This window comes from Medicago sativa, chromosome 7 (genome assembly GCF_051527215.1).
Source record: "Medicago sativa cultivar Bolivia chromosome 7, Bolivia_mono, whole genome shotgun sequence".
NCBI lineage: Eukaryota > Viridiplantae > Streptophyta > Magnoliopsida > Fabales > Fabaceae > Medicago > Medicago sativa.
In genome coordinates this window covers 100,599,823-100,626,113 of record NC_140755.1, presented here as the reverse complement: position 1 = coordinate 100,626,113, position 26,291 = coordinate 100,599,823, and the positions used below count along the sequence as shown (strand labels likewise).

Below are 26,291 nucleotides of genomic sequence, written 5' to 3'. Positions count from 1 at the left end.
ACAAGTAAAAAGTGGCAAAATATTTAGTTAGTTAACCGTATACAATAACGTAAGATATGACGGTAGACTCATGTTAGTAGAGGAATTAGAAAATTGTAGAAGTAAAGAATTAATTAACTAATAGAGACCATCTCTTATTCATATATTATTTATCATTGATGAAAGAAAGCCATATAATTTCCCTAACTTCCAGTTTCCTCCCTCAGTCATCTAAAACCAAATTGCATGATTTTAAAGGAGTACTCAGCCTATGTTGTATGTAATGATGGATAAAAACAAATAGAATTTCTCATGCTACTAAAGACTCGTGGCAAATTGGAAATAGTCAAGAGAGAAACCTTGATAATGCAACAAACGTAGAAACATTTTTAAAGTTTTGTAGTGTTTTTTCTCATCTTTTCAATTCTTCCTTTTATTTTCTTTTGTTTTAACTTTCGTTCATCTTCTGGATTTGAAACATGCTTGTGTACAACAGGTCCATATAACATTCATAAATGGTCTAAAATAATTAAGTACGTAATAATGATAATTTACCTAAAAGAAGAGGAACGAAAGTAACATCTTTCAAATTTTATAGTCCTTATTGATACATAGAGACATTGATTACATGTTGACTATAAATACATTGCATATGTAAATCTAAACTTAAATAACAACATATTCTCGAGCAATGGTGCACTTTGAACTTGGTCCTCCATAGATAAACTCCCTCCATGCACATAACTCCACGTGTACATTAATTAATTAAGGGTTAAATATGTTTTTGGTCCCTATAAATATGTCAACTTTTCGTTTTAGTCCCTCTAAAATTTTCCTTCAATTTTTAGTCCCTATAAAATTTTCAATCACTACTTTTGGTCCCTATTTTTAATTTATTTTTTGTATTTTTTAATGAAATTGTGCAGAAATGTGTAAAATATTCAAAAAAAAATTCCAAAAAAAAAATAGAATTTTTTAACAAAACACAAATTAAATATGAATTTTTAACCGTAAAAAATATAAAAATTCATATTAAATTCATGTTTTGTTAAAAAATTCTAAACTTTTTTTGGAGTGATTCTTATAATATTTTGAATTTTTCGGGAAAATTTTATTAAAAAATATGAATTCTACATATGAGTTTACTTTAAAAGAGGGACCAAAAGTGAAGATTGAAAATTTTATAGGGACTAAAAGTTGAAGGAGAATTTTAGAGGGACCAAAACGAAAAGTTGACATATTTATAGGGACTAAAAACATATTTAACCCATTAATTAATATACAAAGCCTTCCTAGAATATCTTATTCTTGTTAAACACTTCAAAACAAAATATCTTTAACTCTCAGGAAAATAACATACTTAAAGAAAAACAATAAGAACGATCATTTGCAATTCTTTTTAAACTTTGGTTTAAAATAAAGACGTTATTTCATATGTAATGAGAGATGTTTTCTGCAAATCAGTATAAAAGATATCAGACATTTCAATTTTGAAAAATATACTATATGTATGAGAGAAGATTATAAAGTTGTTTCACTTAAGATATAAGTAACATGCCAACTAATATTTGTAAAATTGCTATTAAAAGAACCACCAAGGAGTTTTAATCTAAAAAGAAATAAAATTCAAATCTAATGATATAGTGAATTTTGAAAAGCAAAGGGGGGTAAATTTTTAGTTTCAAAATTCAAATCATCTTACTAATCCAAAAAATTACCAAATTACACAATCATTAAATAACTAATCATGATAATCATATATTTACACATTCGATAGAAAATATAAAGAATTAAACTTGCAAAATTTTTGTTTTTTTCCCTGGAAAGAGACCATATGCCTCCTACTTTGTATAGGGCCTTTGCAATTATGGGCCAGATTATTTGATTTATGTGTGTTTTAATCCAAATAAGTTTCATCTTTGTAAACCCCTAAGATACTATTAAGAAAAATCACATACAACTTGGCCTAAATAAAGTTGAAAAAGTGAATACCTAAGTCAAGTTCCAATGTACACCTAACATATCATGTGTATATCCACAAATTATCAAAGTAAAAAATGTCAATAACTTAGTCAAGCAACAGATGTATCTATATAATTCTGAAGCAAAGTAACCAAAAAATACAGCTTGATATGTTAGTCATTTTCTAATTAGATAAACGTAGCTTCATTGATTCAAATTCATGCAATTCTCTAATGTACAGACATCTTTAATTGAAAGAAGAAAAAAAAATCTATCAAAGTCAAAAAAGTCATAAAACAGGTAAAGAGTAAAAAATACACATGATAAGTACCACAACTCACCATCTTTAGTGACACCAAAAACTCCGGCAAATAGATTAACTACTTCAAGTATAGTTGAATAAAACTCAATTAGGTATAAACTCTATCATATAACTCCAACTTTGACTTTGTAAACCCCTACGATACTATTAAGAAAAATTACATACAACTTGGCCTAAATAAAGTTGAAAAAGTGAATACCTAAGTAAAGTTCCAATGTACACCACATATCATGTGTATATCCACAAATTATCAAAGTAAAAAATGTCAATAACTTAGTCAAGCAACAAATGTATCTATATAATTCTGAAACAAAGTAACCAAAAAATACAGCTTGATATGTTAGTCATTTCCTAATTAGATAAATGTAGCTTCTTTGATTCAAATTCATGCAATTCTCTAATGTACAAACATCTTTAATTGAAAGAAGAAAAAAAATCTATCAAAGTCAAAAAAGTCATAAAACAGATAAAGAGTAAAAAATACACATGATAAGTACCACAACTCACCATCTTTAGTGATACCAAAAACTCCGGCAAATAGATTAACTACTTCAAGTATAGTTGAATAAAACTCAATTAGGTATAAACTCTATCATATAACTCCAACTTTGACAATCACAAAAAGAGTGAGTGGTAAAAGATTAAAAATATAATCATAAGAATAGAAGTGGAAACATAAAAGAGAAAAAAATCTTCAAAACTACAACATAGTTGAAGAAATCTGAAAAACAATTACTCTTGTTTCAAACCAGGCATCAAAATAGCTTCAAGAAATAAAAAATAAAACAATTTGAATCAATGATTTGCAGAAATACTTGCAGAAATACTTAAAAGTGACTAAGGGAAGAAAATAACATTTTGTTATTTCAACTAACTCAAACTAACTTAACAAACAAAAACATACAGATAAGATTCAAGTAACTACCGAAAGGAAAAACTTTGTTGAAAGGGGAATAGCTGAGTATACAGGATAATCCAGTCAAGAAAGAAAGGTGAAACATTCGAACAAATCACACACAATTGTACATGTCCTTTTGCTAGCACACTTTGGTATACAAATTTTTTTTGGTTAGGGGTTCCAAGGTTGTTGTTTCCACTTTAGGCGAGATAAGTTAGTAAAGGGTTCGTTGTTGATTTGACACTCTAATCTTTATGTATCCTGGCGCGGTCGAAACAATATTTTTTTTCCGCAATTACATTAAGGATGAATGCTGGTTGGACGTGATCAAAAACACTTCTTGACAATGGCTTTTGGAGAAGAAGAAAGGAGACCATTGCTTGTTGGTGGCATAAGTAAGCGGTTTGTTAAACCGAATTGATTGTTTGGTTAAGTAGTAGCTTCTTTTTTTCGGTTTTATTGTTGTTTTGCTAGTGTATTTAGTAAAAAAGGGCAACCCGGTGCACTAGAGCTCCCGCATATGCAAGGTCCGGAAAGGGGTCCCATCATTTGATGTATTGTACGCAGCCTTACCCTGTTTTACACAAGAGGCTGTTTTCAGGACTTACAAGAGGCTGTTTCCAGGACTTGAACCCGTGACCTTTCAGTCACATGACAACAACTTTACCAGTTGCGCTAAGGTTACCTCTCCTGCTAGTGGATTTAGTACCTCTCTCATTTTTTTATCTCAATAATACTTGTACTCTTTTCCATGATCATTTACAAATAAGTTTTTTACCGTTCAAAAAAAAAAACTTGTACTCTTTTCCATGATAATTTAAAGGGAAATGTTAACCGGTGCCCCCGGGCACTGGTTAAGGAAATGAAAAAGAAAATTATATAGTAGTTAATGCATTGAAATTGTGTAATTAATTTATAATAAAGTCAAAAACAATTTTTTTTTATGGTAATAATTCCCTTTTATGGTATGCTTAACCAGTGCCCCGGGGCACCGGTTAGCAGGACCCTAATTTAAATATGTTTTTTGCCGTCCCAAGAAAAAAAGGCATCTATTGTCAAACCGTAAGTATCACATTTAACAAGTTTTCAAAAAGTTCATTGTAAAAACTTTAGTATGGGTTTGTTTGGATTAAGCTTAAGCAAAACAGATTATACAAACAAATAAGCTTTTATTTATTATTCATAAGATTGTTAAGACAGTTTATGAAAAAAACAACTTATGAAGATAAAATTTTCGTTAGTAAAAAAAATTATTTATATGCATAAGCTATTTTTTATAAGCTCAATCCAAACGGGTCTAAAACGGCATTCTCTTGAATCGAAATATATTGCCAAGATTGAATAATAAACATGTAAAAAAAACACGAGATAATGGCATAAACACTAAATAATGAGTATCAAAATGAAAAGGTAAAAAAAAAAAAAAAAACACACGAAGTGAGAGGACAAGCTACTTCTCAAAGTTTAAAAAATAAAAATTTGATATTTGATGTAATTAAAAGGAGAAATAAATAAATAAATAACCAATTTAATTTAGCTTGTAAAAAAAACCAATTTAATTTAGAATATTAGAAGATTCTTCGAATTAATCTTACCCAATTGTAACAAAAAAAAATTAATTTTACCCAATAAAGTGGTAAACACCACTAAAATAGCTTGATTACCAATTTACCACTATCAGTATCAAGTGTCTTTAAATTAAACGTTATTGTTCGAACGGAGAAATAAAAATAAAGGTGTTCTTGAGTTTTGCCATATCAGGGATTGGCTCAACTTTATTCTAAGTTTCTATGTGCTCTGTTACATAAAAACAATCCTTACAATAATACACAATGTCACATACATTACGCAGACAATTCTTCCTTCCAACATTTAGTCTGTGTTTAATTCTCCAAGGTAATAAAGAATCCCAAACGTTTTACCCCTTTTAAATTGATAATGGCGACAAACACCAGATATAACATACCAAACCGAAACCACAGGAGTTATGACATTACACTGATTAAGAGCTGCAAAAATAAATTAACATCACTCTTCATCGCTATCGTTTCCAAATATAGAGGCCACTGGGAGATTTTGCTTCTTTGGAACATTTTGCTTCTTGACACCAAATGCGCTCTGCGGAAAAGGGGGTATTAGCATATACTCATAAGAATGAAAAGGAGCGAGTATTTAAGGTACAAAGCTGCTTTCATAAGAATGTAAAGCATCTTCAAGTACTGGACTAAGCAAGCACTGGGTTGGCAAAGTTGAAGATGTAAAGCAATGTTTAAAAGATCAGACAGGAGATCAAATCAGTGAGACCTATAGATCATAATGATGCAAAAAGTACAAAAAATAAAAACCAGTTGAGTCAATTGCGGTTCAAACCACCCAGCAATCTGGACGGTTCCCAATTCAACCGGTTGAACCGGCCGGTTTGATGCGGTTATTTTTTAAGTTGAGTTGATCCGGTTATTAAAACATTGGTGCTAAGACTTTAATTTGAATAAAACATCATGAACTAAATGATGAAGTCTAGTGGTAAGCATTACAGACTCCACAGTAGTAGAAGGAAAAATACAGTTCAAAACATGATACCAGTTGGACACACCTTGGAAGCAGTGCCTTTAGCAGAAAACCCAAACTTCAAAGTATTTCGCTGCTCCTGATCTGTAAGTGCAGTAGCAGTCTTAGATTCAGAGGACACTGAAACTGGTGCTGATCCAGACTCTTGTTGCAGTTGAAGCCGTTGCTGCTTTTGAGCATCAGCACTGATTGGCATTAAGGAAACCAAAAAGGAAGATATCATGGTAAGAGTAAAGTTGGAATTAAAAATTACAACAATGATTCCCTTACGTGGCCAACATAGAACCCACCCATAGCCAAAATAAAATGGGCAAACAAGGAATATTAAAATAATTTAACAGGCAAAAGGATACATTTGGGCAAACTTAGCCAATTCTCTTTCTTGACGCTGCTGTTCTCGCTTTTGCCTATCATCCCGGCTACTGCTGCCATGCATTTCCTTCATTTCTTTGAAACGCTGCATATTCAACATCAATGATTTTGCATTAGGTAGGAGAAGAAAAACTGAGCCAAATCAGAATCAAGTCAACAAAAGGGCCAAGTAAGTGTTAGATAAAATGTTTACCTTCCTGTGATTGTGATCATAAGAACTCAAGTGTGCTTCAAACTCCATTGCCAATTTGTATTGCTTGTTGCAGAGCTCACAAAAGAACACCTTCCGAATTTCTTTCACCTCGGTTTGAATTTTTTGCTCACGTTCAGCTAACACCTGAATTTTCAAATTGTGCACGAAGCAGGCAGAAGAAGCCACCAGGTAATAAAAACTGCAGGAAATTCTCAAGATCTTCCAAAGTTGATGGTTCCTTATGACATACCAATCCGGTAAAAAGGCATGCATATATATTATATGCTGCCTTCTGCTACCAGGTGCAGGTTTGAGAAAATGTAAAACATCAACCTCAAAACTACTATATGATTTTTGCACTAAGAGTAACTACTAAAAGTTAAGAGCTTTAAATCATACCTCCCGCTTCCTCACATTCTCCTCTGTCTCCTCCAACTCAATATCGAGTTTTTTTCGCTGGACATTTTCTTCTGCAGTGAAAAAATCATCTTCTTCTTGCTTGCCGACCCCTAGTCTTGGATCTCTAATCCCAGATTTTATTGGTTCAACAATTCCTGCATACATGTTCAGAAAGTCAATTAAAAAAAACCAAAATAAAGTATTTTTGATTCAAAACACCAAAGTCAAAGTACTTTCGGCGAAAGCATCCCTCCCATATATGGGTATATATAATATACTGTATAAATTAATACTGAAAGAAATAAGATATTTGAACTAATTGCCATAATGTTCCATTACAATTAAGTAAGTGCAAATACAGAGGCAATTCAATAAGTAATCAAGCAGTAGACTAGAGAAAAATGCAAAACTTCTTCAGACATTATTTTTTTATAAAACCAGGGCACTTTGAAGAGCATTAGCTGGGGCGATAAAGCTCAAATCTCCAACTATCCCAATCTCAATTGTAAACAAATATAAATCAATTATCCAGGAAGAAGACGGCAGACACCTATGCAATCAAATCCCAAATAGGGGCACGGGTGACTGGCCACAAAAATGGGATAGCGGTATAGTATGTAGCAGGATGGGTGCTATTATGATGTTTTTATATATATTGAATAATTAAGATTATAAATAATGAATACTGTATATGAGAAAATATTATCTATTTTCGTAAATAACAAAGGAAAACAAGTCTGAAAGGGAAAAGATCCAAAGAGAAATAATTGTTCATTCGCGAAACTTAGGCCCATTGTCATTATTTTGAAAAAACCCATTTCGCCAAACTATGAATATTTCCATTAGACCAAACCCTAAAACTAGTGTTCTTTGAGAACAACCTCTTATATTCTATTGGTGTAGCCTACTTGCCATTGCGGTGCATCTTCTCCGCGGCATTCATTTCTTCATGTTTTTCCTTCTTTCATGCTTCTTTGTTCCTTTTCTGCACATGAAGGAGCTCACCGGCAAACCCCACGTTGTGGTCAGAAAGCCACTGAATAACACTATGGTTTTTGCAGTGACAGTGCTGTGCTGATATTTAAGACAATTTCAGCATCACAGTCATATTGCTCCCCATACTTAGCAATAGCAGCAGCTATATGCCAGTATTAGGCATCACAGCAGAGGTCCATTCTGCACACAATTTTGCAATTGTGGCACAACTAACTACCCTAAAATATAACAAAGGTGTCCGCTGCTTATGACAAACTACTAGATATTTAATCTATGAAGGTAAGGTTTGTATTATAAATTGTACATGTTTATATGGAATCAAAAAACGTTATTAGATAATCTTTCTTTCATTTAATTATACACATGGATTAGAAAGAGAAATAAAGTAAGAAACCTTGTTCATGTTTGCCAAGACCCTTTCCTTTCCAACCCATTTTTTGAAGAAGCTTAAAACCAATATTAGAAGAAGTAATGTGTGTGTCAAGAGAAGCTTGTTCAACATTATCCAGATCAACGTTTTCAGTTGGCCTTTGATTTCTGGGCAAGCGAAAATCCTCATCATCGTATGCCTGAACAATTTCAATTTCAATTTCAATTTCAATTTGAATACAAGTAATATTAATTAATAATGATGAATGGTAAATAAATAGAATTACCAACCTGATCCTTTTTGAATTGGTTTCTCCGGGCACCAGAAGAATCATGCTTACTACTGCTGCTGCTGCTGCTACCTTTGGTCCATCGGTAATCCATTTTTTTGACCTAATTAGGAGGAACATATATAATATGTTGTTATCAAATCAAATCAAATGAATCCGAAAATTGAAAATCAAACTAAAAAAAAAAAATAAAGGAAAACTAGACGACTTCCTCACCGTGTCAGACGGCCGGCCGACGACAACGACTTCCAATTTGCCTGCGTTGAGTTCACTGCGACTCCAACTTGTCGAGAACGAATTAATTTATTACTATGCTTTTTTATTTTTATTTTTATTTTTAAAATGCGTTGTTCCTTTCTCTCAATCCCATCGGTAAATCTTCCTTCTTATCATTAACATTACCGCCACCCCCCACAATTTTATTTTACATAAAATAAAATTAAACTAATTTATTTCATTTCATTTCAACAACTAAAGTACTAGTAATTCTCTAATAACGCTCTCCAATAACGTATTTATACATACCGTCTCCCCTTAAAAAATCTTATTTATACCATTTAAATACGATTTCAATTTTTATTAGTTTCTTTTTCTTCTCTTTCACTCAAATCAATAGTTACAATATATATTTTAAGGAATATGGTATATTTTTTTATAATGTCAAATAAACTGTGTTTTTTTAGTTGTTCAAATAATATTCTTCATCGTATAAATTTACTAAATTTTATATGGCCAAAAATATTCTCTATCACTGTTACAAGAGAGTTAAAAGGAGAGAATCATAAATACGAAAAATATATATGATAAAAAAATAAAGGTTAATGATATATTTATTAACTAACATATAAAATTAAACAAATTATTTTTGCTATAATAATAGGACGGATAGAGTACTTAAAGCAAGGTACTCTCCTACTTTTTCCCTTCTTGACTCTAATCTCGGCCATAACTCGAGTTACTCCTGGTATAATATTTGATTTTCTCGTCACATACTTATTCATGGTTGTAGATGGAGGGTTGGTGATGATAGTACTAAGGTAAGGTAATGAAGGAGAGTATAAGGTTGAATATGGTTTCAATCCCTTCAAATCCAAGATGTACACATTAATTGTGAATTGTGCATGGATCTTGTGGAAGATAAGTGGAGGATAATGATAGTTGGATGATATTTATGGAACAATAGGAATAATCAAGATATTAAATGCTCAGAGAGATAAGTTATGTTCCTCAAGTAAAATAGCATGAATGGAATTCAACTTAAGATTGTCGCAACAAAGGTGATTCTCCAAATCATAATATTTCCAACACTCACTGGCAAAATTTGGTCCAGGGACCAAGGCCCTGCCAAGTGCAATGTTGATGCGAGTTTTCACCATGCATCAAACATGACGTGTTATGGATGCTGCATCCGTGCAGCTCATGGAGTATTTATTTCGGCTCTCACGCGTTGGATCCAAGGCGTGTGAACTTTTAGGTACCTGAGGCGAATTTGTTTAACAAATAACTAGAAGTATTTTAGACTTAGGTCAAGTTTGTTTCACACAGCTAAATATTATTGTCCATATTCTAGTAAAGGCGACCATTTTTAATGTCACTCATTATATGTTCCTCCTTGTATTTAATAAAAAAAAATATGAGTTGAGTTTGGTTTGTTAAAGAAAAATAAAGAAAGTGGAAAACAACCTTCAAAGACATTATTATTAGATTGGATCAATCGAGAGAATAATAATGCCAAACAGATTTGGTGAAAACAATACGACCGCTTGTTTCAGTCAAAAAGATGCCTGTTGGAACTATTAAGCATTTTCCTATAAATAATATTTGGTTGAAAAAAGCAAAAACCACTCCTCCATTGGTGCATATCGTGCAGTTGCAAGTAGCAGTTGTGTTTAGAAAAAGCATAAGAATTAAGAATTAAGTAATACGATTCGTGACAAATGGTGCTATCGTGATTTATGCTGAATAACACTTCTCTTGATCTAAATTAAACTCAAATTGTTTCAGAATATTGCAAAGCTTGTGTAGTTAAAATATGAAACATATATAGAACTCGCATTATTCTTATGTTCAGCATAATTTTAAAACTTGGGAAACATCACATCATCAAAAAGGACTTAAAATAGAAGTTCCAATTCAATTAAAGAAGGGATATACAAATAAAAGGGAATAATATAAAGAGAGTGTAAGTTTAATTTTGGGTGATATTCTAATTGAGATATTTTGCAAATCAACATTCCACAAAGTTTACAGCTTGCACACACGCAATTGAACAATGCTCTTGTAATGGTGGTTTTGTTTGTGAATTTGGCATTCAATTGTTAAAGATGAAAGGTAGTAATTAATTTCAATGGTTGAAGATAAAAGGTTAGTACAAAAAACAGAATAAACTTTGTATTAAAAAATTTCAGAAACACATAAACCTTACACTCCTATATGTTGAGCATGGTTGAACCAAATCAATAAAGCTATTTTTGACTACCTTTTTCTTCATTCTTCACTACATAATATGCAATTACAATTATTTCGGGCACTAACTAGCATATTACTAATGTAAGTAGGTGAGACACCCCACTTAATAAAATATAAGCGCATCTTGTTGTTCATTTTAGTTTTTTTTGTAAGTTCATTACTTCATTTTAATTAGTTTAATTTGTGTTTGATATATCAGTAAAAAAGATTGATTTTAATTAAAATTAAATTGAATGTAAAATAATTTATGTTTGAATATATTAAGGGTATCTTTGGTTTGAAAAATAGGAAGGGAGATGAGAGATTTTAATGCAGGAAGGAAAAAGGGAGAGATTTTAAAATATTTTGTGTTTGATTGGATTTGGATGAGGGTAGAGAAGAGATTTTAATGGAGAAAAAGTGTGAAATTATATTTGTTGGGTTCAAATTTAAATGTGAGTGTTTAGTTCAACAACGATTGTGAATTGATTTTGGTCTCTTGTTCGAGGTAAGTCTGTTATTGTTCCGGAACACCAAATACATTTTTCACCTTAGTCAAGGTTACATGTCCATGCTTCTAGACAAAAAATCCATTTGAACTGTCCTAATTCAAAACAAACTCCACTCTAATATTTCTCATTTGTACCATACAAGCTAAGCAATTATATAATACTCCAAGTAATGTGTAAGTTGATTAGTTGGTATATCAATTTAAAAGAGTCATAATTAATTTTATTAGGTACCAAAAACCAATTGGTAAATTACAGAACACATAAATTGATAATTTGATTTGGGATTGTCCCAATTATTGGAAGTGGAAATCGTGCTAGTGGAAGAGATACACCAAGTAATGCAGACCCAATAAAATGTTCCGTGCAAAGACAAAAATTGGTGAAGGGCTAATAGAAGCCCAACAATTGTCAATTTTTCATGATCAAATAGAAAATAAGAAGTGTGATATATGTGCTCAATGAGAACATATAGCATTAATAGCCAATATCAAACCAACCCTATAACTTACTGAAATCTGAGGACCACAAAAAATGTGCCTGTACCAAAAGTTGTAATAGTACACAAATGTTCCATGTCAGCTTTATAGACAATGGATATTAATCATAGAAATAGTTTGAATCAGATTCTCATAGTCTCAAAGTGGCCTAGCTTGCATGTTGAGCCTTGAGACTCCAACTATAAATTGAGACAACTACTTCAAGTTCCTTACAAGTCACTAACATTATTCTAACCAATAAGCCAAAGGGTAACTCACTCACTAGTAGTGTCTTTCTTCACATAATGGGAGGCAAAAACAGGCAAAGGAAATCTTCATCTTTTCTATCTGTTTTTAACATTTTCAAATCAAGCAAGCATAATTACAAAGCTTATTATGAAGAAGGGCCAAAGCCAGTGTCCAAAATTTGGCCTAGTGATGAAGACAAAGGTACCTGGGGGGTAGCTGATCCTGTTATTGACATGAGAGCTACAGCTTTTATTGCTCGATACAAGAAGCACATTTCGGACTCAGAAACTCATCACCACCTTCAAGCTTAAGCCTAGCATTAGAATTTTTCTGGATTATGAAATTTTAATTACTATCATTATTGTACTTTTAATTTAATTTATTGTCTTTAGGTATTATTGATTATATATAAATTAATAATGTCTGATATGAACAATGTCAATTTTGTAGTATGGATGTACTATTCAGGAGTAACATCTTCACTCTAACAAGAAATATGCATATTAATTACTATCATGTATCTTATAATAATGGATCATCTACTTTTTTCCCCCTTGTAACCTCGTTGTTAGTTTTTTTTGTTAGATTTATTAGATTAGATGTTATTGCGGTTGTAAACTTGTGAGCTTGCATTGAAGAGTAGAAATTAGTACCTTTAACATACTTTTGTTGCATGATTGCTTAAATATCTGCATTTAATTTCTCATGCCAATGAACCTTACCTAAACTCTTAAAACGATGAAAAAAAGATCAAAATAAATCATAACTCGCTTTAAAAAAAAAAAAAAGCACTATACTAAATTGTTCAGTCTTCACAAAAGTTTTCTCGGTCATATTTCTCAACCATATATTATTTGCTAATGCCTTTTTTTTTAATGAATTATTTGCTAATGCCTTGAGCATGCTGAAAATTTAAATGATTTATCATTTTTTTTTTCTAACAAAAAATATAGTGAGTCTCTTTTTTTTTTATTCAAGACATAGCATTCTCTTTTAATTATATTACATGAGTTAAATATGTTTTTCTCCCTATAACTAACATTTGTTTTAGTCATTAATTACAACAAAAAAAACAAATTTTTATCCAAAACCTTTTTTAATTTGTTGCAAGTTTTAGTCATTGATATTGGCGAGACCTTAAAATATTATTAACTAAATAAGTTAATTATTTAGTCGGCAAGTGAAAATAAATAAAAACAAAATTATTTTATCTGATTTTTAATGTTAGATAAACTATTATGCATCAATTGCCTCTATTTCATGTGTGAGGTGACATTTAAAATACACAACTTATTTTTGTATACCGATACAAAAATGGTTAATTATAACTACAATGATCATATTCTCAGATATTCTACTTGTTCATTGCTCTATGTCATTATTCTCCAATGCTCCTCTTATTTGAGATGATATCTACAAAACTCACTCTTCAGTCGTGTTTTGGCCGACTGACGACCTAACCGACAACATTGCCAAGTGTCCCGCTCCCACCTCGAGGCCTGATAGTGGTTGTAGTGTGGTGCCGAAACAGCAACGTGAAGGCGGTAATCAACCATTGTTTGCCGTAGCTGCCATCATGGTGTGAAAATTTTGCGGCATGAATTATTTTGATCAATTTTTATTAAAAAAATCATTTTGTTGTCCATATAGTAAAACTTAGAACCGTGATATTCAACACATGAATCCAACATCGCATAAAAAGCACCGAAAATTATTTTAAAAAAATAATCAAAATGCACCGAAAATGAGTGTACGGAAACCGTATTTTATACGGTACATGTTTTTATCTGAGAAGCATTTTTCTAAAAATATAAACGTGTGTTTTTATTCATTAAGCATTGTATTGTGGTTCAGAAAAAAAGTGTTGCACCGAAGAAGAATGGAAAACTAAGTGAATGCCAGCTCTTGGAATCCTAACCTATAGTGTGAGTTTGTGGTTTCTTTAAGGGGCAAAAAAAATACCGTACGTTGTGCATTTTCGTATTCTTACCAACACGAGTTTCCAGAGTGTACTTAAAATCTTAAATTGCTTTCCTTTCCTTTTGGCCTGCCCTTTATTCCTTCCTTTTGTCACTTACACCTTTTTTCCTTTTTTACCAAAGGAAGCATTTGGAAACATTCGTAAGTTACAAGGAAATTGAGTTCCGGAATCAATCACTTTCCACAAAATTAATTGTGACCGTATAAATCTTCTACTATACTTCCTCTGGTCTCAAATGTAAGAAACTTTTCACTTTTTAGATTCATTCAATAAATGATGTATGTGGTATTTATTATAGACCACATACATCATTTATTGAATGAACCAAAAAAGTGAAAAGTTTCTTACATTTGAGACCGGAGGGAGTAGTTTATATAGATGTAAGGTAGGAAGCATCATTCTATGTGCATGTGCATGCGCCCAAAACAAAATGGAAAAATATTATATTATGCATGTTAAGATGTTCTATATTCACTAGTAGTAATAATCTACTGTCAACAACTTATCAAAGTGGTCAATACCACAATTTGCCGTATAAAAATCCATTGGAACTCTAATTAGTGGTATGCTACCATTTTTTTTTTAAAAAGCACGTTACTTGTAGATACGAAAGATCTAGAAGAAAAAAGAATAAGAGCAATAATAAGTTAAGGAAAAAGATTCATGTACACCCCTTTTCTATACACCCCTTTGTACCACTGCTGATGTGGCAGGGGTAGTTTGGGAATTTCACGCAATATGGGTAGTTTGGTAGTTTCACTCACAACCACACAATCTTCTCCTCTTCCTCTTCTCTGTTCACCAGATCGACATTCTCATCTTCCTCCTCTCTCTGGTCTCACTGCCGCCGTCGACGCCGTTCTGTCACCACCACCATCGGCTACTCCGAATCGTAACCCCATATCCATCGTCATCGTTCTGTCACCTCCATGAACTCCCACAATCGAATCACAACTCCTTCTTCATCGTCGTTGTTTGTCCATCACCACCTCCATGCGTTTTGGTTTGCATTCTAGATCTGATGTCTATGGCAGAGAGTTAGGTGAGCTCTATATTGCACTGTACTTTGTGATGAACTTTTAGTTCATGTGAGAGCTTAATGTTAGAGATTTGGATTTATAAATTTTGTTTTCTGCATTTCCTGAGTTTAAGGGTTTATGAGTTTTTGTTTCATTTTGTTTTCTGCTTGAACCTAGTTTTGTTAGTTCATGTTCTTTTTGGTTATGTCAACCAGCTGATTAAAGACATTTTGATTGAGGCATCTTGAAATACTAATAATGTCTTGTATTAAAATTGTTGTGCATCTTCACTTTGATTGCATTAGTTTTTTTTTATGAGGTTGGTAAAGTTATAGACGATCAATTTTGAACGCAGGAAAAAACATGGTTATGTCCTTGTAAAATTGTGGTTATAGACTTTAAATATTTGGTTATCTGTAGTTTTTTTGTGAAAACAATATCATTTTAAGGGAATTTATCACTGAAATATTATTAAAAATGATATAGGTTCTATGTTTCGTGGACTCTTAATTGATTAGTTTTTTGTTGTGAGGTTGATAAACTTATAGACAACCAATTTTGAATACAGAAAAAAACATGGTTATGTCTTTCTAAAATTGTGGTTATACGCTTCAAATATTTGGTTATATGTAGTTTTCCTGCTAAAATAATACCATTCTATGACAATTTATCATTGAGATATATATTCTATGTTTTTTGGACTCTTAATTGCATTATTTTTCTGTTATGAGTATGGTAAACTTATAGACGACCAATTTTGCACGCAAGAAAAACATATGGTTACGCTTTTGTAAAATTTTGGTTATACTCTTCAAAAATTTGGTTATATATAGTTATATATAGTTCTATTCGACAATGCTAGTAGAGTCAATCAAATTACCTAAGGACATCATGTTCTTACTCGTTTGTGCTTGAAAGTCTGGATGTCTGATTAGTGGATAAAAAAAGACTACCTATCAGCTCAATTTTTTTGTATCACTTTCTGGAAGATTTGGCAGGTTAGGAACCAGATGGTGTTCCAAAATCATCAATTGAATCCTATCCAAATAGCTATTTCAATTTTGGAGTTCACTTCAGAGCTCAATTGTTCAAACCATTCAGCAATTGCTACTGTTACAGTGAGATTTGATGCTGAATTTTGGTGTCCCCCTCCACCAGGTGTGATGAATCTGAATTTGAATGTGGATGGAGGATGCTTTAAGGAATCTGAATTTGAATCTAGAGACCATAGAGGAGTCCTAGAATTATCCAAGGTCTTATTTGGATGGTTGAGATATAAAATATTATCCTAGATTGCATAGACATTTATCTACTTTGTCCAATTGTACTGTAAATTTTATTAAAAAACTAAGATTGTTGTTGCCCATGGCCTAGTGGGAGTAGAAAAAGGTTTGGTTCTAACTCATTGGTGGGATATGTCCCTAAACCTGCAGCCTCTGCTGCTTGTACTAATTGAATGGTGGGAGTAGATTGCATAACCATCTTTAATTGAACACATGTTTGCTTGTAAAAAATAATTGTTCATGTATCAATGTTGTACTATAAACACAAATAATTGCATCTAGTCACTCAACTTTCTATCTTAATTATCATGTAACTTATAGATGAGTAAATTTGAATGCATTGAAAAAAGATGGTTACACCTTTATAATATTGTGGTTATATGTTTCAATTATTTGGTTACCAAGAATTATCATGTGAAAACTATATCCTTTTAAGCCAACCTAAGTTAATTGATCACTGAAATACCAAAAGTAACCACCTATTATATTTCTTGGACTCTAACTCTATTAATTTTCTATTATGAGGCGGGTGAACTTATAGATGAGTAATTTTAAAAGCAGGAAAAAAATGGTTATGCCTTTGTAAAATTGTGGTCATATGCTTCGATCATTTGGTTTTCTGAGTTATCATGTGAAAATTATATCATTTTAAGCTAACTAATCACACAATTAAATATCAGCAGTGACTATATTTTATGTTTATTGGACTCTAATTCTATTAATTTTCTGTTGTAAGGTTGGTAAACTTATAGATAAGTAATTTTGAACGAAGGAAAAAATATGGTTACACCATTGTAAAATTGTGGTTATATGCTTCGATTATTTGGTTATCTGAAATTATCATGTGAAAACTATATCGTTTTAAGCCAACTTATCATGTAAATACTAGTAGTGACCACCTTTTATGATTTTTGTCATTAGTTTGATATTCTGAGGTTGGTCAACTTGGTCAACTTGTGTATGGGTAATTTTAACGTAGGATAAAAAGATGGTTACACATTTGTAAAATTATGGTTATATGCTTCAATTATTTGGTTACATTCAACTAAAACTATGATTACGCCTAAATTCTGTCAAACAAAAACAATATTTAGCTCTCACTTTATTATCATTAGTCGAAAATCACAAGTGTGTCCATAATATATTCCTTTCACTAAAATCATGTGGATAAATTGAGAGAGAGATAAATTGGTAATAAAAATAAAATATGGCTACAAATTTGTTAAAATTCGGTTAAGTGCAGCTCATTTTTGGTTAGTTCGTCTAAAACCTGTGAAACACAGGATCATTCACCTCTCCCTTTATTATCATTAGTCAAAAATCACAAATGTGCTCCAAATATATCCCTTTAACTGAAATCATGTGGAGTAGCTGTGAGAAAGAGACAAACTCGTAATGAAAATAAATTGTGGTTACACCTTTTTTAAAAACTGGTTAATTGCAACTCATTTTTTGTTAGTTTGCGTAAAGTCTGTCAAACAGAAGATCATTCACCTTTCACTCATGCTATAAGTACTGAATGTGGGTTGGAATGAATTTCACTTTTTCTAATTCTAGCATGAGTAATACTACATTTGAGTTTTTCTATTCCTCTAAGCTTAATTGTACAAGATAAACTTCTGCACAAATGATAATGTATTGGTCGAGTATGGGCATTAATATTACATGTTTGACATAGTCATGGATAATTAAAAAGATTATCACAATCAAAACCTAGAAAATAGATCACACCACTTCACTCTGTCTTCTTTCTCATCTCACCCTTCATCCCCAGTGTTCGTACAGACGCATTCTACATATTGGTTTGCTTGAATCGCTAAATTCCCTTTTTCTTCTTCAACAAATTTCACAATCTGTAACAAACAAAAATTAATATTAATGAAAAATCTATGGCATTGTCCAAACTTGCTTCAATAAGTTCATAAGTCATATTTTAATGACAACTTTAACATTTTAACTTCATCCTTATGAAATGGATTTGAATTTCCAAATATCCGAGTAAATAAAATTACATAGCAATGTAAAGAAAAAGTATAAACAAATTATGGAGACTAAAGAAGAATACTGAGTTCCTAAGAGGGATACACAAATCCTACAAAAATATCCATCCTTTATATTTTAATATGCTAGCCAAGCACCACACAAACAATCTTGTATATATGACAAGAATCACATATAACATAGCATATTCACTAACCTTGACCATTTCAGTTCATTTGTCAACAACAAGAGGTTAAATGTCCTTGCATCATCAATCTTTCAAAACATGTATAACTGAGATCAAATAAACCGTTTAGGAAATAACAATAAACTTAAAAGATTTCACCTATTGCATTTGTCCAAAATTTCTACAAGTCATTGACAAACATCACAAATAACAGCCCAAGATGTCATTAGCTGCGAGATACATAATGTTAATCTAAGTTTATGTTACTCTAACATCACAACAAATTTAGCTAGCTTATGTTACTCTAACAGACTAAACAATTCCTAATTGCAACCCACAACACCCTACCAATGAAAATTGTACCTACACATGTAAGAAAACTATAACCTCAACTAGTCTATACACATAAAATGATAGTCCTCTATTTCAACCATATTTTCATGTCACAAACATAGATTTATCGCCCACTTTTCACTTATTATTTCATCACAACTCTGTTTTTGCATTCTAGCTCAACCCTCCAACATCACATGTATAAATTTTAGAATTTATCCTAATCATACAAAGATTGGATTTAGAAAAACCAACAATATATCAATATCATCAGATGGAATGGATCTGCAGTAATGTGTGACACAAATTTGAAAACCTGTATTAATCTTATTGTTCAATGAAGGTCAAAAATAACAAAATACAAAATCATCTAAATCCATCATACCTAATTTCAAAGCTAACAAGTGCTTATTAGTGTTTTCAATTCCTAAACTACATTTATTGTTAACCAATTTCGGACATCAATTTTCAAAACACATAAAACCCAAAATGTAAAACCCTCAACCAAGATATTGAAAAACAATCTTTCCAAAGTTCACCTTCAACAAAGAATCAGCAACACATACACATTCCATTGATGAAGATAGTTAAACAACGTCAACTGGAGACAAATAAATTGAGTTACCAACGATGAGATTCACGCGACGGCGAATCCAAGGCACATAGACTGTAACGAGACAGAGATAATGAAAGCCACGACATCGGGCTTTCGATTTACGATTGAGGGAGAGAGTGTGCGTGTGTGTGAAGGAGACAGAGGGGCGGCTGCTTACGAAGCTCACGGTTGCGGTAGAGAGAGTGAGTGAGGAGGACCTCAGGAGAGAGAGAGAGGGAATAGTGATTTCTTTATCTATTTCCTGCAAAACAAATACAAAACAAAGAATTGAGCAACTAATAAGATGTTTAGGATTTCAAGATGTATATTGTTGAAAATCAATAAACCTGATATCTCTCGGAGTTGTTCCATTTTTTGCACATCCAAGAACTTCGAAATGATTCCCGTGAGTGGTGGCCAGAAAAGAAGTGGACCGGCGGTGGTGGTGAGCTTTGGGTGTGGCCGGTGGTGGTGTTCAGTGAGGGGAAAGGAGAAAAAGGGTGAAGAAGAGAGAAAGGTGGGGACGAGAATGAAGGAAGAGATAGAAGGTGAAGGAAGAGCTAAAGTGTATTTGTGTGAGAAGAGAGGGTGAAGGAAGAAAGAAAAAGAGAGAAAGAAACAGTTGCTGAGTGTATTTGTGTAGGGTCCAGTTGCCAAATGTCAAAATTTTGTGTGGGTGTGTAGGGGTGGATGCCACCTATGGTGGTATGCCTATCACCACTCATAAGTTAATAATGGTGGCAAAATGCGAATCTAACAAGGTGAAATCTTCATGTGAGAAGAACCAAACATTATTGACAAAAGTACCATCGAAAAGAATATTGTACGACTGTACGAGACTAGCGGATCATATTCATAGCAAATGTTTTCCTAAAATTTAAGTTTGTTACCTGTTAGTACCGTTTTGTCCTTTGTTACACTCCCATTTGAGCTCTTTATGTTACAACACGTCCACACCTTTATCAGATTCTTCACTATTCATAATTAACTCACCAAAAAATTGTAATTTTTAAATAAATAAAAAAAAGGAAACAAACAAAGTATACCATCTACCAACCATTTTTACAACGCGGAAGCCTATCTACTACTCTCTACTATAAATTGAGATCATGGCTTGTGAAAATATAACGTGCTCATTTCATTATTAAACTAAATTAAACATAAATCAAAGAGAGTGTGTTTTGATTAGAGGCAAATAATGGCGGGTAAGAACAGGCAAAGGAAATGTTTCTTTTTTGTTTTTAGTATGTTCAAATCCAACAAGAGCAAAGTGGGAATTAAGAGGTGTGATCATGAATTTGAAAGTGGAAGCAAAATGTGGCATATTAGTGATTATGACAAAGAAAGATGGGGTGCAGCGGATCCACAAATTAACAAGAAAGCTGGTGAATTCATTCATCACCAGAAGATGAAACTCGTTTCGGATCTTAATTAGTGCTTCAACTTCATTTACCCCATACCTAAACTAGGCATTATAAAACCATGCCAATCTCATGATTGTATTTTTTTTTTTTCCATCGATTTATTTTACCCAAATTAAACTCATACATGCTTTATAATATAGTGGCTTCTCTGTACTAATTGGTACTATTATTGTCAATATACAATTTAATTATTTTGTTGCCTAAATTGTATTTAACTCGTACTTTTTAGTCCATGCTTTTAACGTCAAAAAAAAAAAAATAGTCCATGCTTTCGTTGCTTCATAAATAACACTAGCCTCCTTCAATTGAACCATTATTATTATCATTAGGCGCATGGGAGGGTCTCATTCATCCCTTCAAAAAAACAAAGAGTGTCTCATTTTCCCTTTAAAAAAAAAAAACAAAGAATGTGAGGGTATCGTTCAGTTACATGTAAAAGAAACATTGGCACCATTGCGAACAATATAATATTGGCTCTACATAGTCTAATTGAGCACAAAACAAAAAGCAGTGCTACTCATTTTAGGAGAGTCTGCCGATGTGCCATGGTGGGGTTCTTTCCGACATGAATCAGATATCTTTTGTGTGCAATTGCATACACTAACCATAAAATTCTTTTAGGAGGGTACTACGTAAGAAATTTTATGGTTCTGATCACAAAAACGCCATATGGTTCAGTTTTTTTTTATATATAAAACAATATAAATTCATTTTTTGTTCAACCTTTGAAGAAAAATTAAGGATAGATTAAAATAACATTAACCTCATATTTTGTGGGTGTTGGAATAATTAAGGATAGATTAAAATAACACTTTTTTTATTAATTTAAGCTGACCATTTTATTGTGTTGAAGGTAAGTATGTTGGGCCTCGGTCAGGCCCTATTTCAAGCTGATTGGTAAAATTTTGATATATCCACATTTGGTATTGCTGTCTGTACCTCATGTTTCGTTGTCAAAATGTGACGACTCTGATCGTTTGTCAAAATTTGAACGATTTTCAAACACTAATCCTACATAGATCATATGCGACACTTTTTCAATCCAGTAATTGCCTTTGAATAAATATTCAAGTACGAAATTTTGTCAAATCCAAAGTAAGAAATACACTAGTGTTAACTTAATTTGTTGCCACTTAACACACACAGAAACATAAATTCGTATCTTTGCCTTTTACAATTTTTTTTACGAGAATTGATATTTGTACAATTAATATGTGATAACTTTTGAACAACTCTATCGTGGTCTCATTTTATTCTTATTTTCTCATGTTTTTTTTTTTTGTCTATATTGTTTTTGACAATAAAAAGATAGAAGAAAAGATTATCTCAAATGTCACAAAGTATACAATCATTACTACTTTTTTTCTTTCCTACCTTGTTAACGTCTTCGATGGTATTGGTGGTTGCCTGGTTGGTGATAAAATCATCCCCAGTCGTCGCGACCTTTTTTTTATAATTGCTTTAAGTCCTCTACTTTGACGCATAGATATTGATTAGAAAATGCCAAACATGGTGGGGTTCGAAAGAGTAGTGCATTACGAACTACTCTAACTAAATACCTTGAAAAACATTCTTTTTTTAGGAGAAGGTCTGCCATACGAGATACACAGAGTGTAACATTGTGTACTTGCTTACACGAACCGGTTGGAAATAGGGGGTTAGGTCCAGGAAGGAGAGATGAGATGTCAACACAAATACTCCTCTAGTGATGCTCATTTGTATTGAACTATGAAGCACGGATATTGTTGGGATTGTATTTAGTCCGTGTTAAAATTTTGGATTTTGGATTTTCAAATCGTTTGAAAATATAATTTTCATTTCCAAATTGTTTGAAAGTATAATTTTATTTACCTAATTTGTTGTTAAATTGAGTTACGACCATGTCGCACTCGTTAAGAACTTTTGTGTCACTGTCTAAAATTGTGTAAGACATACTATCTACCACGCCACTTACAACATAAAACAAGTTCAACTACAACTGTGTCATTAACTACTACATTGTAGAAAACCGTTCGAGAATTACACCTCAAATATGGTACTAAGACCACTAGTATTTTAATACTGAAACTAATCAATTATGGTACTACAACCATTCTACTATGGTATTGTGACAACTAACATGTGTTTTTCACCATTCTAACTTTTACATTCTCCAACTATGACATTGTGACCACTCAAATATGGTGTTTTCACCATTCTGACCTCTAACTTCTCCAAGGGAAGAAAATATTGAAAGGACTATACTTTTAAGATCATTTTTATTTTCGAATGGACATTATTCTTGAAAAAAGACTATGATCTTAAAAATACTTTTTATTCTTAAGGGACATATATTATCGAATGGACCATGCTCTTAAGACCATTCTTAATTCTGAAAAGACATACCGAAAAGGGACTACGGTCTTAAGAACACATTTAATTTCAAAGGGACGAAAAAGAGAGGAGAAAAGTGACTCAGATGTACATCGAGCAAAAAGAGTGAGAAGAGAGAAAAAGTTCTCGACAACTCAATATAACTCTTTGGTGTGTTTTTTGAAGTAGGTGAGTTTCTCCTTTTAATAGGTAGAGTTTATATCTGGAAAAACTTAAAAATTAACCAACAGATTGATCAACTCAAGTAACAAACAAATCAGATAAATTCAAAATGAAACAAACCCACAAAAATGACAAAAGTGGAACAAACTAATTGGATATCAATGAAAAATAGAAAAGTTAGTTGGATTCAAAATCTTATCACAACCAACATAAGCTAAAATTGTGAAAAGTGACATTTGTGAATAAAAATAATAAGGGTTATGCTAACAATTGCCCTTAAGGCATTTGTTAAGGATTCAAAAGAGAAAATTATTTGTAAATCTCATGTAGAAAATGTTCCTTTTTAAAGTTTCAATGCATTGAATACACAATTTTCAAGAAAAAATTTCTTCTTTCGGTTAGCATTTCCCAAATAATAATTTTTTTTTTCATTATCAGCATATTTCATTAGAAGCCTAGCACAAGAAGTGCAAAAGGCAAAAAGTTACAAGGAGCCATAAAACACCATAATACAGGCGCTAATGACATGTAAAACAAACAAGACAGCTGCTGCTAGCCAACACATCGCAACACAGCGACTACTAAAAACCAGAAAAAACTAACAGCACGCTAAAACACCAAAACAGAAAAACTGTCAGCACTAATACTCTCCCAAACTGCTGTCAAACCAGCCCCACACTAGCCGGTCTAATGTCAGAACCTCTCAGCGCCTTCGAACCACGCACTCCCGAGGTTTCCAACACCACTCGTAGTATAGGCAAGAAGCAATCCGGAGTCTACTTAGCGCCCAAACCCATGTCAACGCCTTAACCTCATCCACCACCTCGTTAACATTCTTAAATTGGTTTGAGATCCTCGCATTTCTTTCCTTCCAAATCGACCATAAAGCGGCGTGCCAAATCAACCAAAATGCTTTCTTTACCCGTCGCGAATTAACCTCATTACTCCAACAAGCGAAATGCAAAAACAAGTTTTGTGGAGTAATAAAATTAACTCCTAACCAATCCAACAACAAACGCCAAAACGACCAAGCCGCCTCACAATGCAAAAAGAGATGTGTTGTAGTTTCCTCCTCTAGACCACACATAACACAAATCCGGGGCTCCTCCTGTGGTAATATTCGGCGCAAAGCAAGATTAGATCGCGTAGGAATACGATCAAGAAGGGCCATCCAAGAAAAAGCAATATCCTTAGATGGAGCCGGGATCTTCCAAAGATTACGAAAAACTCCCTCCTCAAAAGCATCTGAGGCACCATCCAAGGATACAATTCCCTCTAACACTCTATAGGAGGAGCTAACCGAGAACACACCTCCATCCTCCGGCAACCAAATCCATTTATCACTTTCCACCCCCAAAGTGACCCCTTCTATGAGAGCCAACAAATTAGCAATTAAATCAAGCTCCCATAGAAAAGGTTGTCTCCTCCAACCAAGGTTCCAAGAGACAACTCCATCTCTAGAACCCCACAAATCCCCTATTTTGGCCTCTTTAAATGATGAAATGTTGAACAGCCTTGGAAAGCTAGAAGCCAACGATTGATCACCAATCCACTTATCCTTCCAAAAGCTCGTTCCCAAACCATTTGATACCTTCCGCACCACCCTATCAGTAAACCAATTAGGTCCAATACCTCCTTCTATTGTCGACAAATCCTTCCATAAAATGGAAGCAAACCGCGGCCACCTAGAAACACCCTCCGGAGGTAAACCGGAAATGTTGTCCCCATATTTTTCTCCCAACACCACTTTCCAAAAAGGAACATCATCTTGAAGTAAACGTTATTTCCATTTTGCCATAAGACTCAAATTAACCAACTTCACATCACGCACCCCCAAGCCTCCCTTTTCCTCTAGGTTGGCACACCCTCCTCCATTTGACCCAACAAATTTTCCGACCTCCTCTCACACCACCACAAAGAAAATCCCTTTGAATCCGGATTACTTTTCTCACCACTTTTTTCGGAATTTTCAAATATGACAAATAAAAGATAGGAATAGCGTTCAGCACGGAGTTAAGGAGAACAATTCTTCCACCAAGACTCACATACTTGCTCCCCCAAGAATTGAGTCTATTCATTAGTTTAACTAACATAGGCTCCCAAGTGGCAAGCTTTCTAGGATTGGCTCCCACCGGCAAACCCAAATAGTTAAACAGAGTACTTCCCTCTCTACAATGCAAGAATCGACACGCCGCCTCCAAAAACTCTCTATTGACATTGACACCTATCAAAGAGCTTTTATGGAAATTTACCTTCAAACCGGAAGCCATTTCAAACCCTCTTAGCATCTCCTTAAGCGTCCAAAGATTATCCACCGTAGGCACTCCAATACAAAGAGTATCGTCGACATATTGGAGATGAGAAATCACTGACCCTCCCCTCTTAATTTCGAAGCCTTGGAACAAATTCTGGTTCACCGCATTTGTCATCAAACCACTAAAACATTCCGCCACCAAAAGGAATAAAAAAGGTGCAAGCGGATCTCCTTGTTTCAAGCCTCTTTGGACGCTTATCTCCTCCGTAGGACTCCCATTGACTAGGATAGACATATTGCCCCCAAACACACAAGCCTTCATCAACCTCGCCCATTTATCACATAAACCCACCCTTCTCATCATGTACTCCAAGAAACCCCAATCTACGGAATCGCAAGCTTTTTCAAAGTCCACCTTAAAAATTAAACATTCTCGTTTAGATCTCTTTGCCAAGTCTACAACTTCATTTATCACCAACACCCCATCCACCAAATAATAATTACTTTTATTTTTATCATTATCAGGTATTTAAAAATTAAATACCACAAGTTAAACACTATTAATGTGTCTGTTTTAATTTATGTGGGACCCCACACTCTATTTTTTCAATTCACAGAACATTCGAACAATGTCTAATGACTTGTGATAGACTTTTAGCAAGTGTAC

At 33.1% G+C, this 26,291-nt stretch overlaps 1 protein-coding gene and 3 long non-coding RNA genes across 4 annotated transcripts; 1 reads left to right on the top strand and 3 right to left on the bottom strand.

Annotated features, from left to right (window-relative positions):
- Nucleotides 1–93: 93 nt before the first annotated feature.
- On the bottom strand, nucleotides 94–3,603 carry LOC146911244 (uncharacterized). The gene is made up of 2 exons (XR_015017725.1): nucleotides 2,283–3,603; nucleotides 94–1,432 (listed from the first exon to the last, which is right to left on the bottom strand). It is a non-coding gene; the product is annotated as an uncharacterized LOC146911244 (long non-coding RNA).
- Nucleotides 3,604–4,903: 1,300 nt separating this feature from the next.
- Nucleotides 4,904–8,645, bottom strand: LOC146911243 (D111/G-patch domain-containing protein). The gene is made up of 8 exons (XM_085723424.1): nucleotides 8,565–8,645; nucleotides 8,350–8,451; nucleotides 8,084–8,258; nucleotides 6,694–6,848; nucleotides 6,295–6,438; nucleotides 6,083–6,186; nucleotides 5,755–5,914; nucleotides 4,904–5,279 (listed from the first exon to the last, which is right to left on the bottom strand). Exons 2-8 carry the CDS (start codon nucleotides 8,440–8,442, stop codon nucleotides 5,190–5,192), a joined length of 921 nt encoding a protein of 306 aa, XP_085579550.1. The 5' UTR covers nucleotides 8,443–8,451; nucleotides 8,565–8,645; the 3' UTR covers nucleotides 4,904–5,189.
- Nucleotides 8,646–14,834: 6,189 nt separating this feature from the next.
- On the top strand, nucleotides 14,835–16,705 carry LOC146911242 (uncharacterized). Its single transcript, XR_015019608.1, has 2 exons — nucleotides 14,835–16,031; nucleotides 16,192–16,705. It is a non-coding gene; the product is annotated as an uncharacterized LOC146911242 (long non-coding RNA).
- Nucleotides 16,706–17,838: 1,133 nt separating this feature from the next.
- Nucleotides 17,839–20,139, bottom strand: LOC146911241 (uncharacterized). The gene is made up of 3 exons (XR_015019607.1): nucleotides 19,759–20,139; nucleotides 18,514–19,673; nucleotides 17,839–18,169 (listed from the first exon to the last, which is right to left on the bottom strand). It is a non-coding gene; the product is annotated as an uncharacterized LOC146911241 (long non-coding RNA).
- Between the last annotated feature and the right edge of the window lie 6,152 nt (nucleotides 20,140–26,291).